The 13033-nt window shown below is 51.1% G+C and overlaps 1 protein-coding gene across 2 annotated transcripts in view; it reads left to right on the forward strand.

The window, feature by feature from the left end:
* Positions 1-7617, forward strand: part of Lrrc49 (leucine rich repeat containing 49) — a 48789-nt gene extending 41172 nt beyond the window's left edge. For both annotated transcript variants that reach the window (XM_013011990.1, XM_013011989.1), the window contains 5 exons: positions 1580-1817; positions 2984-3169; positions 3997-4106; positions 5692-5845; positions 7051-7617. In XM_013011990.1, coding sequence (XP_012867444.1) covers positions 1580-1817; positions 2984-3169; positions 3997-4106; positions 5692-5845; positions 7051-7254 — 892 coding nt within the window. In that variant the 3' untranslated portion in view covers positions 7255-7617. The remainder of the gene's footprint in view (positions 1-1579; positions 1818-2983; positions 3170-3996; positions 4107-5691; positions 5846-7050) is intronic.
* The last annotated feature ends 5416 nt before the right edge of the window (positions 7618-13033 follow it).

Consider the following 13033-nt stretch of genomic DNA (forward strand, 5'->3'; position numbering starts at 1 on the left):
CACACACACACACACACACACACACACACACATACACACTTCCTATAGTCCATCAGGGGCTAAGTACTGCGTTTATTTTCTCTTGAATATCTGGTAAATCTATATTCTCATATATTAATAACATCATCAAGAACATATTAATAACACTGCCCTTGTATTCACTCCTCATGGGGGCCCCGTGGCTATTAGACTTGCCTAGGTAGCTTTTGTTTCTCTTCTATCCTCAGCATCTGTCCTGGCCTTGCTAACCTCTACTCCACCCCTGTTACTGTCCTACCCTTCTGAATAGCTAAGACACTCGAAAAATTCAACGACACTCAAAAAATGTGCCAGCTTCTGCACTGATTGAGGAACACTTTTCAAGCCAAGCATAGCTAGGGGCCGTGGGAGATGCTGTCTCTTCTGTTGTACATGTGTGTGGCTGCCCTAAAAGCATCACCGTGTTTGCTAAGCAGGCAGACAGCCTGTGGTGACCAGTGCTGATGGCCACACAGGACAAGAGAGTTCGTGTCATCGGCCCTCCCTGCCACCTGCTCCCTGCTGTCCTTTCCAACAGAGAGTCTGTGCTCTTCTGGTCCCATATGTCAGCTTTGACCCCTCCAGGATTCCATCAGAGGCCTGTGCTCCCGCCTGATGAGGGATCACAGCCCCATATCGAGCAGGCGCACAGTGTTGCTGGTTTTTTGGGGGGGTCTCAGATTCACTTGGCCCAGACTGCTGCTGGGGGGATCGGAGTGGACAGGGCTGACTGGCCCTTTTGAAGTGAGTACAGCAAAGCTTGTTCCTTTCTCATCAGCAGGAGATTAGAATCATGAAGATCCCTGATAATTAATTCATCTGGCAGTACGAGGGTTTGTCATGTTTAATTTCAGATCGGAGAAGTCTTCTTTAATTTTACACATTATGACCTCAAAAGCCATTGGAATATCAAAAAGTTGTCCAAATTGCCACCTTATCTAATATCTAAAAGAAACTTCTAATAGTTTGCATATGTTTTGTGAACATATTTTTATATTGTGTGGCTTTTATTCTTTCCATAGTATTATTTTATAAAATGCACTTATCTAGCTGCATAATTCTGTACATTAATAAAGCCAGCTTACCCCCTGTCATCCTAACTACTCAGGAGGCTGAGATCTGAGGCTCATGGTTTAAAGTCAGCCCAGGCAGGAAAGTCCATGAGACTCATCTCCAATAAACCATTCAGAAAACTGGAAGTGGCGCTGTGGCTCAAGTGGTAGAGCGCTTGCATTTATCTGAAGAGCTGGGAATAGCGCCCAGGCACAGAGTTCAAGCCCCACGACTGACCAAAAAAAAAAAATCTGTGATGTATTTAAGATATATTAAGTGGCTATCTTTTATTAACACAAGTAATTTAAATTTAGAGGTATGTTTTTGCTTATAATGTCCCTGCTTGTCATCAGAGTCGATATAGGTTGAGTAATGCACAACTTCAAGACACTCTATTGAAAATCAGTCTAAGGTGCTCTGGGTTTCATTATGGAAATGAACAGCCTGCCTCTGTATATCGTTACTTCTCTCCATGAGAAGCCTCGCTGAAACCACCCTGGCTCTCCAGGTCTGTGGACTCGGGACTCAGCAGTGCCCTGCAGGGCCTGTCAGTGGCAGACACGCACCTGGTCGAGATTGACGGGGACACACTGTCACTCTATGGCTCGGGCGCCCTGGAGTCGCTGGACCGGAACTGGAGCATGCAGACTGTGGGGGCGGTCACCACCATCTCCTTCACCTTCATCGAGTTCGATGAGATTGTGCAGGTGCTGCCCAAGCTGAAGATGAAGTTCCCCAACCCCCTGGTAAGCCTCACCGGGGGCCACCTCTGATGTCTGTCTAGTGGGGAGACCAAGCTTTTCTGTGGGTGCTCTGGGGGTAGGATTTCAACTAGTAGTCATAAATGGCCTTGCCGTTTTGTGTTAATGTGGGAAATTACGGTCCTCAGATGCTGCGGTCTGGGGTGAGGCTCAGAGGCTTTGTGGAGGTTTTCTCTTGGAGGCCCCCAGGAGGATCTCAGCCTGTGCTGAGCATTTGGGGCTGGCAGGGGGTTTGGCAGGCATGGTCATCAGTGGTAGGATTTTATTGCAGACCCTAATCACAATGAGAAGAATTTTAGAGCTCATTAAAGTTATTTTGGGTAGTTTGCCTTCACCAGTCATGGTACTGTTTTATTTATTAATATGCATTTGCAGAAACTGATATGTGTGTATGCACAGTCGCACATGCGTGTGTGTGCTGGTACTGGGGCTTGAACTCAGGGTCTCTTGCTAGAACCTCATCTCCAGCCCAGCTTGTTACCTGGTTAAGGTGTTACAGACTTTTCTGCCTGGACTGGCATCAAACCCTGATCCTCAGATCTCAGCCTTCTGAGTGGCTGGAATTACAGGCGAGAGCCACAAGCAGCAAGCTCAGAACTTGGGTTTTTATGAGTTCCTTCTTGAGTTGTTGTGATCACTTTTCTTTGTTAGTGAAGTATTTTCCCTCACATATCTTCATACAGCATTTTTTTTCTACTTCAGTCTCCCTGAAGAAACCAGGTAGAAGCAGGCCCGGTTTGTTTTGTGGTTTGACTTTACTATAACAAATCCAGCTAGCCTACATAGTGTGTCAAGATGACAAGATTATTCTAGAAGTGAGGACTCACACTAGGTCTTCCCTGGAGCACTGAACACTGTGTCTCAAAGCTCGGCAGTTCTCATTTCCAGGCTTTCCCTTGTAGTGTCACTGTAATGTGCAGAAGAGCCAGAATTCAGGAGTCTGCAGAACACGGCAGGGCCTGGTCAGCTGGTGCGCTGCATTGACACTGAGCCCACTGGGCTGCTCAGTTCACTTGGTCCTGGGGAGAGTGCACTGCAGGCCTGAGGCTCACAGAGCTACGGGGGAGAGAGGAGCAACCAGGGGAGGGGATCTAATGCTCGCAATTAGCGACACTGAATGATCTGGTCTGGTCTATATTCCCTCTCCACAGCACCTGAAGTTCAAGGAAACCAATCTGGTGATGTTGCAGCAGTTTAACGCTCTGGCCCAGCTTCGGCGCATTGACCAGCTAACCATTGACCCGCAAGGAAATCCTGTGGTCAATTTTACACTCTGGAAATATTATGTGCTGTTCCGCCTGAGCCATTTTGGTATGCAGAAGATCAATGGGACGGAGGTAGGCAAAAGCTAAATTCCAGAATAAAATTCCTCATTAGGGAAATTGTGATGGTAAATCGTTAGGAATCTGAGTAAACATGATGAAACTTCTGGGAAACTTCATTTTAAGAGATCATGATTAAAACTCAAATAAGGACCAGGTATGTGCCTCTGTGTGTGTGTGTGTGTGTGTGTGTGTGTGTGTCTTTTCTGTCTTTAACTCTAAACTTTGAGTCTGGTTAGTCCAAAGCCTGGTTTAGCTGGCTGAAGAGAACTTTGCACAAGAGAAATAGTGCAGGTACAGAAAGTTGAAAAGGGGGCTGGGGGCCGGTGTCTCACGCCTGTCACCCTAGCTACTCAAGAAGCTGGATCTGAGCATCACAGTTCAAAGCCAGCCTGGACAGGAACTCTGTGAGACTCTTATCTCCAATGAACTACTCAAAAGCCAGAAGTGGCATTGTGGCCCACAGGGTAGAGTGCTAACCTTGAGCACAAAGAGGCTCAGGGACAGAGCCCAGGCCCTGAATTGAAGGCCCATGACTGGCAAATTAATTAATAATAATCATAAGATAAATTTAAAAAAATCACAGTGCCACGAGTTCTTGAGGCAGAATGACCCAGGTGGGAATCAGACTTCATCAAAGACAGCCGGCAGGCAGCACATTCAAAATGCACAGGGCACGCGGGGTGTAGTGAGTGCTAGGCCTGGGCAGTTCACGCACAGCTCTGGGATGCATGGCCCGCATGCTGGGCCTCGGGGAGGACAGTGCTGTTCCCACACCGCAGGGGACAGTGCTCACTGGACTCTCCCCCCCCCATGCCCTCCTGGACCGCGTGTCTCCTCAGGTGACGCAGAATGACATGGTGATGGCCGAGCGGCTCTTCGGGATCCTGGCACACGTGGCGTCCTCAGAGCTGCCGCAGTACCGCCTCATCTCCATCCTGGGCGACGCCAGGTCAGTGGGCGCTGTGGTTCTCCAGATGGTGGGCATCTCACATTCCCACCCGGGCTCGGCCTACCCGCCTGGAGGACACAGTAGACTCTAAAGATCCGGCTCTCCGTGCTGGGCAAGGGCATGGGAACCAGGGAGACCAGGGCCTCAGAGAGGAAGGGCCTGGGCCTCAGGGCCAAGACACAAGGAATTGTGGGCATTCAGTGCCACTGGAGTGTGGGGTAGCCATGAATGAGTAGAAGGAGAGAAAGCTAGGAAACCTGCTGGACTTGAAGGAAGGAAGGAAGGAAAGAAAGGAAGGAAGGAAGGAAGGCAGGCAGGCAATGCATGCTATGCCCTTTGGGTCAGCTGCCATGCTCAGCCAGTGGAGCAGACCCAGGAGCAGACCTGGGCCCAGGTCTAGAGGGTCATGGGGACCTCAGTTACCGAGGGCCAGCAGTGCAGGAAAGAGGCCGAGGACCCAAGTCAATGAATATGGCTTTTTGTGTTCATCAGACACAGAACACGGAATGGGCGGCAGGTCTGACCATGACACTGTGGGACCACGGGAAGCCATTGCTCCCAGAGCTCGGGGCACATCAGCCTTGTGGTGGGCCACACTGTGGGGCATGGGGTGTCTGCATCCCAGGTCCTTGTGTGCAGTGGGGGAGCATTTTGTAAGTACCGAAGAGCAGCCACAGGCGTCACGGATGCTTCTTGAGAGTCCTTTTAGTTCAGGTTTTATCATTTTTTTAAGTATTTTAACTCTTCTGAGTTAAAGAAGAAATTAAAGCAGACATTAAAAAATCATAAATAAGTGTATTTGACAACTTAAACATTATAGATCAGAAACCTCCGGGATGTGGCCAGGACTGCACTGGGGAAACTCAGTGTCTTGATTGTACTCGGTAGAGAACAGGAAAGATTAGAACGTGACAAAGGAGGCTTCCACTTCCAGAAGTGTGGGACACGGTAAGGCAAAAGGAAAGAAAGTGGAAAGGAAATGGAGAAAAGAGTAGATGAACCAGTTACAGCACAAAGATTATAGATGAACCAGAAATGGGAGGAAGCAGATCCTGGGTGGGCACCCCCCTACGTCCCCCCCCCACCTCCACCCCCTCTTCCTCCCAGGGTGGCTGAGGCACGGGCAGAGGCCACAGGACCCGGAGGTGGGGGGGCCTGGAGAGGAGAGGAAGAGCAGCGTGTGTGTACCACATCATAGCGCAGAGGCTGTGGAGGGCCTATGGCAGGAAATCCTCCATTTGGGTTTTGCCGCCTCTGGCAGTGGGGAGGGTACCATGGCCACGCTGCCCCTTCTGTGGTCACTCAGCCTCGGGGGCTGCACTGCAGATCCCCCCCATAGCGCCCTCTAGTGCTTGGAGGCTGTTGGCTGTAGCTCCTGAATGGCATCAGTGGTGTTCACCGCCGCCTGTTTCCAGGGCCCCTCAGACTCCAGAAATGCCCTGGGTTTATCCTCCGGACAGAGACGCAAGGCCGCTGTGATTCCTTTGCATTCGGGGATGGGGGGGAGGGACCTTTCAGCCTTGACCAGGTGCTGGCCTGGGGATGTACCCCAAGGGTGCCATAACCAGAGCCCCCCTCTATCCAGGAGAAAGCACTTCCGCTACCTGCTGGACACCAAGGGAAAGAAGCCGTGCATGCTCCCAGAAGAGAACAATGACAGCAAGAGACTCATGGGGGAAAACACAAACCGCGCCACACTCAACTACACCACCAGGGAATTCTATACGGAGAAGCTGGAGGTACGGGAGAAGCTGGGTTCAGAGAAGCTGGGGATGTGGAGAAGCTGTATATGAAGAAGCTGGGGGTATAGAGAAGTTGGAGGTATGGAGAAGCCTAGGGGTATCAAGAAGCTTAGGGTATGGGAAAGCTGAGGGTACAGCCTGGCCCGCTGACCCCTGTCTCCTGCCCTGTGGGGCTACAGGTCCTTCCACACAAAGCTGGACCTGAGGGGGGGGCCGGGGGGGCGGTTCCAGTACCTTCTTCACTATGGACAAGTCATTTTCAAAAGGAATTGTGCCTGGATCTAGACTAAAATAGGACCGAGGCACCCGTATTTAAACTGAGGAAATGGACCAGCTTGTGTGGGTGCCAGACTGGTAGTGGCATGTGGACCCCACCACAGCTGTGTGTGCCCCCAGGGTCACCTGCGCTGCCCAGGGAGGGGACACAGGCTGACCCTGAGGGGCATCGAGCCCAGCGGCACTGCCCTGGAGCTCCCTTGGAGGGTGGGGGAACGTCTTTATGAGCTTGGTGGGTAGCTTATGTGGTTTTGTTGTTGTTGTTGTTGATGGTCGTGGGGCCTGAACTCTGGGCCTGGGCGCTGTCCCTCAGCTCTTCAGCTCAAGGCTAGCGCTCTACCACTTGAGCCACAGCGCCACTTCTGGCTTTTTTTTTTTTTTTTGCTTATGTGATGCTGAGGAATCGAACCCAGGGCCTCATGCATGCAAGGCAAGCACTCTACCACACCTTCCCAGCCCAGCTTATGATTTTTAACATGATCCTCTCTGCCCTAGCTGGGTGTTCATGGTCTAACCTGGGCACCCTGTGCTTGTGGTCTAGCCCTGTGTTGGTGTGCTGCTCCACAGTTTGCTCTCCTACACCAGAGGGTGGACTTGGGCTGTGAGCATTCACAGTGCTAACCTGTGCAAATGGGTGACACCACACCCTAACTCAGGGACAGCTGGGAGCCGAGGGACATGGAGCCGCCACCTAAGCCCTGTGCAGAGGGGACAGGGTGGCCATGCTGCTGGGATTCTAGAAGCTGATGGGTGGTCAGCAGAGGTACGGTGGATGGGGAAGTGAGTATGCTATGGGTTCCAAGTGGAGGGGTGGGTGGGGAGGGGCTGGGTCAGAACACCTTGTTCCAGGCTTCCCTGTCTGGCTGATTACTGTGTTGCCTTTGGGATTGTGGAGCGAACGTAGCACACGCTTTCCTTTTGTACAGGAGATCAAGGATAAAAAGAGATTCTGCCAGATGTACGTGGGAGACCTTGTGAAGGAAGCCGCGGACATCAACACAAAGAACGAGGCTCTGCAGAGGCTGTGGCCACAGATGTTCATCGAGCTGGTGCGGGACGCCGTGCTGGAGATCCGCAACAAGAACTCATACATGCAGCTCTGCCTGCAGCAGATCGCCGACCAGAAGTAGCTGGGCTGCAGCCACTTGTGGGGCGTGTCTGTGTGTAAAGGCTGGAACGAGGCGGCCGCACGTGTTCAACTAGGAAAGTGGGGGCACCAGCTGGGGTTGTCTGCTGCCCTTGGGGAAAGACCGAGAGCAGGCCCCGAGGCCGGTCTCTACACCATGGAAATGAGCCACGCTGGAGGTGGCCTCGGCTTGCAGGGCCGGTCCTCCACTCCTGCTCCTGTGGAGCCCGGATGCAGGACTGGGCAGCAGTGCTTGCTAGGGACCCGCATGAGCTACCTCCACCTCGTCTAGCTGATGGCTCATTTATTGGCCTTTTTATTTTATGATTTTAAAGCTAAGCATATGTTCTTTTTTTATGAGCGAAGAATAAACTGAATACGTTAGTTTAAAAAAAATCCAGTTTGCAGTGGGATGTTTTTCATGGGAGGCTGTCTCGTGTGGACGTGAGGCTCCATCCTTAGACCACAGAGGAGTCGTGGGGCAGAGAATCTGAGAATCAGGCATGCGTGGGTGAGGGGCTCCAAACAGGTCCGTATGGAGAGCAAGCAGAAACGAGGGGAGCCGTAAGGGAGCCTGTCCCGTGCTGGGGAGACAGGTGGCCATATCCTGTGGCCAGAGCTGAGCAATCTCAGGCCCACACCAGTTCCAGCTCAGCCTCTTTGGTACAAGGTGGGAAAGAGAATGCCAGCATGCGGGGACAGAAGCTGGCCGAGCCAGGCTGCAATCCAGAGGCCCACAACCTTGGGCTCACTCCGTCAGACCACGAGCAGTGTTCACATCCGGCAGTCACTGCCCACATTTGCATGTGGCCCCCACATGGCCAGGAGCTATGCGGTGCCATCTCTAAGCATGGCTTCACACACCATGGTAAGGCTTAGTAGCTGAGACCTGGCAGGGCTGGCACACAGATGCCACCCCGTGGTGCCTTTCCCTCGTTCCTCTCCTCCCTCGTTTCTCTCTCCCCTGTTCCTTTGGGCTGTAGGGTTGGCACCGTAGGAGGACAGGACGAGCCCTGGCATCACTGGTGATCCTGAGCCTGTCTGGGTTGGCACGGGTTGGTTTCTGCTGGGCTGTGGGAAGCAAAGCCAGTCTCCTTAGGTTCTGCTATGTCTAAGCCTGGCTTCAGAGTGACATTACCCAGCCTCTGCCTCCCACATGCAGGGCTTTTGTCCCTCTGGGCCTTACAGGTCAGTGAACCATCTGCCCAGCCTCCTGTGTGTCCTTCCTGTCCCGGCTGACATCAGCATTCTCACCCTCCCCAGCCTTTCTGGAAAGTTGAGGAAGCTGAGGTCCCTGCAATAGGAGTCGCAGACCTGCCCAGCCCCGGCTTGAGACCTGGAGACAGGTTCTTCATCCTCATTCTGTCTGGACCGTGTGCTCAGAGGCCAGATCTCTCTGCCCAGCTCCATCCTCACTTCCATTTTGCTAGCTGGACTTCCAGAGGAGAGTAATGTCAACCTGGCTTGGCTTAGGGGTGGGACCAGGAGTTGTACAGAACCAATATTCCCTCCTACTTGGGATTTCCAGGGTCTTCAGGACAGGGGACCAAGGCTGCACGCCCACAGCCCAGGTTAGTGTGTGCTCAGGATCACTTTGATTCTGGACGGGGACGGAACATGGTGACTCCCGCAAAGGCAGGGAGGGAAATGCTGGGTGCACAGCCTGGTTCTGGTTTTACAGCTGCAAGGTTAGGAGTGGGCTGCTGGCTCTGAGGCCACTCTCCCCTCCAGTGAGTCTCACTGGTACCTGTTGCCTATGAAGTACTTGTTTGGTTTTTGCCTTTATCATTTCTTTGGTTGTAATTCAGCTGATTCAAAGATAGATTACAATGACAGTTCACCCACAGCTTTGCAGGGGTTGATTCCATGCTTATTAGGAATGGTTTGTAGATGAATCAAAACACATGTTGATTATCTTATCTTTGGGAAAACCTGAATTTTTGTTCTCCCAGTTTCCAGGTTATTTGATAGCAATTCCTGGAGGACAGGAAAGGAAGGAGAGAGGGAAAGGAGAAAGAAGGAAGACAAGGAATAGGTAAGGAAGGGAAGGAAGGAGGGAGGAGGTAAAAAGAATAGAACAGAATAGAGACAGTGTGTTCAGGAAGATCTTAATTTTAAGCTTGAAAAGACGAAGGTCAGTTTTTCTAACCTGCTTTATTGGGTCAGCTGGAAATGGCGTGGTTACTGTTGCCAAGAGATTCGAGCCAAGGTAGAAACTTGATCAGTCACTGTGGTCAGCCATTCGTGATGGAATACTTGTCATCTTTGCCCCTGTTTTTCCACTTTCCTTGATGTTTTCTTGGCTCCTAGCATGCATCTCTTCCTGCCAGTACCTCGAGTCCTTATGGGAAGAGCTAACGTGTCCACAGCTCCAGAGAACAAATGATGCCTAAGAAGAAATCTGCTCCTAACCACAGCCCAACAAGCCTCAGTGCTCAGAGGCTCCACTTCTCTTCATTATTTTAAAATATGTCAACATGCAGAAATGAGCAGCACCTCAGTAAACGCCCTGAATCCACATTCTGCTTTCCAAAATAGCTGCCTCAGAGTTTAAAAACACCCGTGTGCCTGTGTGTATGTACATGTACCTTGGAGCAAGTGCAGGTGTGCATGTGTGTGCAAGCATGTGTGTTGGTTCAACTCTTCCATAATGTCCTAACTCAGGTCTGCTGTGTCCATGCCTTTTTATTTTTTGGTACTAGGACTTGAACTCAGGGCCTCAGCGCTGTCCCTGAGCTTTGTCTTCCCTTAAGGCTAGTGCTCTACCACTTAAGCCTTAGCGCTATTCCAGGACTGGTGTCTGGGATCACTCTTTTCTACCCTTGTAAGTATTGCGTCACCTTAGAAATTGTTGGTCTTTTGTTGGAGAATCACTTAGGTTTGCAAAACCTGAAAATAGAATTCTCTTCATTAAAGTTTCGTTGAAATACAACATTCATACAGCAATGGGGTCACTACGGTCCTGGACCACCCAAACTAAGTTCAGGCACAGGCTGGCCTCAAACCCTCATCCTCAGATCTCAGCCTCCTGAGTAGCTAGGATTACAGGCATGAGCCACCAGTACCCAGCTTGGTGTACTGTTTTTGATGAAGCTGTTTAAGATTACTTTCTCAACCCAGGTAACCCAGGGAGATCGTTATTACAAATAACTTCAGAGTTCTCACTTTGAGATTTCAGTTCCTGCTCTTCTAAGAGCTGGGTTTGTTTTCTGTGCATACTTCTTAAATCCTGTCGCCTGTTTGCATCTTGGGTCGGTATTTTTTTCAGAGCTGTGTTTATATTACAGAGACGTCTTCTGGTGTGTGATGTTTGTGTTTCCTGACTTTGGAGAGCCCTCCTGTCCTCCATGTTGCTCTTTCCTGGCTGTTAGTTCTAGTGTGTCTTTCTTCTCTGAAATGGTCCTTGGACATCACGTGACTCCCAGGCCCTAGGAAGCCAGTGCCCGGGGCCTACTTGTGATTAGGGAGCCCAGACCGCTGGCTGCCAGCTCAGGTAGTCTGCCTGAATGCTCGACGGGTGCACAGGTCTCTACAGCATGGGGGCTGGGGCCTGAGCAAGGGAGATGTGAAGGTAGGATCTAGAATAATTCAAGGTTTACTTGGCAACGTGTCTGGCAGTCACTGTGGGCTCTGGCTAGAATCTCAAGGGGCTCTGTCCCCTAGAACACCTGCTGTGGCTCTGCCAGGCTGCACAGTGGCTAGGAACCAAGAGCAGGTCCCCCAGCTCTATTCTCTTTCCTGACCTAGCCTCAGGAATCACACATCAGCCCGACTCTCCACAAAGGAAGGACAAAAGCCACATTGGGGTAGGGCCGGGGGAGGGGGGGGTGAGATGGGAATTATGGGTGCAGCCATTTTGGAAACTACCAATGGCTGTACCTACCCATGTGATCCCTGCCTCCTGGCGCCCAGCATTCAGTAGCACCTCCTCCTCCTCCTCTTCTCTTCCTTCTCCTCCTTGCTCCTCCTCCCCTCCTCCTTGCCCCTCCCCCTCCCTCTCTGGTCCTCCCCTTCCCTCCTCCCTGCCCCTCCCCCTCCTGTCCCCTCTCCCCTCCTTTCCCTTCCTGCCCCTTTCCCTCCCCCTCCTCTCTGCCCTTCTTCCTCCCCTCCCTCCCTGCCTCTCCTGTCTTACTGCAAATTCCTTTCTCCACATCATTCAAGGCCTCAAACCTGCTGCTACTGCAGCTTTCCCTGCCCCCCCCTTCGCCCCCCCTGCTCCGGTCATGGGGCTTGAACTCTGGGCCTGAGGGCTGTCCCTAAGCTCTTCAGCTCAAGGCTAGAGCTCTACCACATGAGCCACAGCGCCACTTCCGGTTTTCTGAGTGGTTCATTGGAGATAAGAGCATCACGGACTTTCTTGCCCGGGCTGGCTTTGAACCTCGATCCTCAGATCTCAGCCTCCTGAGCAGCTAGGATGACAGGCGTGAGCCACTGGTGCTACTGCAGCTTTGCTGGATCCTGCTGTCTTTCCCGCCCTTCCCTCCAGGAATCACACCCCAGTTTCTTCTCCCCTGTGTTCAATATTCAAGAGAACCTTCAAGAGGCAGACTATGAAAGAACTAGACGGGCAGAAACATCTCAAAGTTCTTCTAAGAAGCAAAGGAAATAACCCCATGGAATTCATCAGTATGACCTCTGACTTCTCCACCCTCTAGCCGGGCCCTTTGTTGGTGCTTTTCTCTATGGCAAACTCTGGGCTAGCCTTAGACCTCCCTCTCCCATTCTTTCTGCCCCTTTGTGTCTGAGCATTCTCCAGTTTCTCCTTTTCCTGTCATGAACATTTTGAGATCTCTCCCCTGCCCTGTTTGTCTTTAAAATTGCTCCCCACTTTGGCCTTCGGGGCCTAGGGTTGGAGGTTAGATACTGAGGTACAGCAGCCGAGGCTGCAGGGCAAAGAGAATAGAACGATTCCACTCAGCTCATATCCTCCCGTCCTGAAGCCACACAGTGGTCCTGGGGCTTGAACTCTGGGCCTGAGAGATTGATGTCCCTGAGCTTTTTTCCCCTCAAGGCTTCATGTTCTGTCACTTGAGTCACCCCTCCACTGTTGCCTGGTTAATTGGAGATAAGAGTCTTCCAGGTCTGGCTTTGAGCTTTGATTTTCAGATCTCAGTCTCCTGAGTAGCTAGGATTACAGGCCTGCGCACCAACACCTGGCTTGATTTATCTTTTAAAGTCATATTTTCCACTGCAAAGGGCTCACAGTCTTGGCAAGAGTCTCATCTCCTCCCAGACCCACTGTCGAACTCTATCGTAGTAAGAAAAGAAGCCAGGACTGTGGTTCTGCAGAGGACAGAGGATTCCTGCCATGGGGAAGAAAAATCCAATCAGAGGGAGCCTGTTGTTGCCAGAAAGTAAGAATCTTGTTTTTTTGAAAGGTTAGGGCTAATTTCAAAAGGAGGCCAGTGACTGAGCTGTAATCGGGTGAGCAAAGAATATTTCTGTTTTATGATAGATGCTGGGAGCAAGTCAAGACTATGAAGGGGCAGAAAGAAAAAAATTAACAACAAAATTAGTCCAAAAATATGGTTGTAATAAAAAAATAAGATTTTTCTTGTGAATAGATTTTTAACAACCGGCATTGTTTTAAATGCCAAAAACCTGATGACCCAAAGCTCTCAGAGCTGGTAGCTTCTTCCTGTGCTGCTCTTATGGACCAAACACTTCTCTGCGGTCTCTTTCTCTCTCTCTGTCTCTCTGTCTCTCTGTTTCTCTGGTCCTGGGGCTTGAACTCAGGGCCTGGGCACTGTCGATGAACTTTTCTTGCTCAAAGCTAGAGCTCT

This window comes from Dipodomys ordii, unplaced genomic scaffold (assembly GCF_000151885.1).
Source record: "Dipodomys ordii isolate 6190 unplaced genomic scaffold, Dord_2.0 Scaffold15, whole genome shotgun sequence".
NCBI classification, from domain to species: Eukaryota; Metazoa; Chordata; class Mammalia; order Rodentia; family Heteromyidae; genus Dipodomys; species Dipodomys ordii.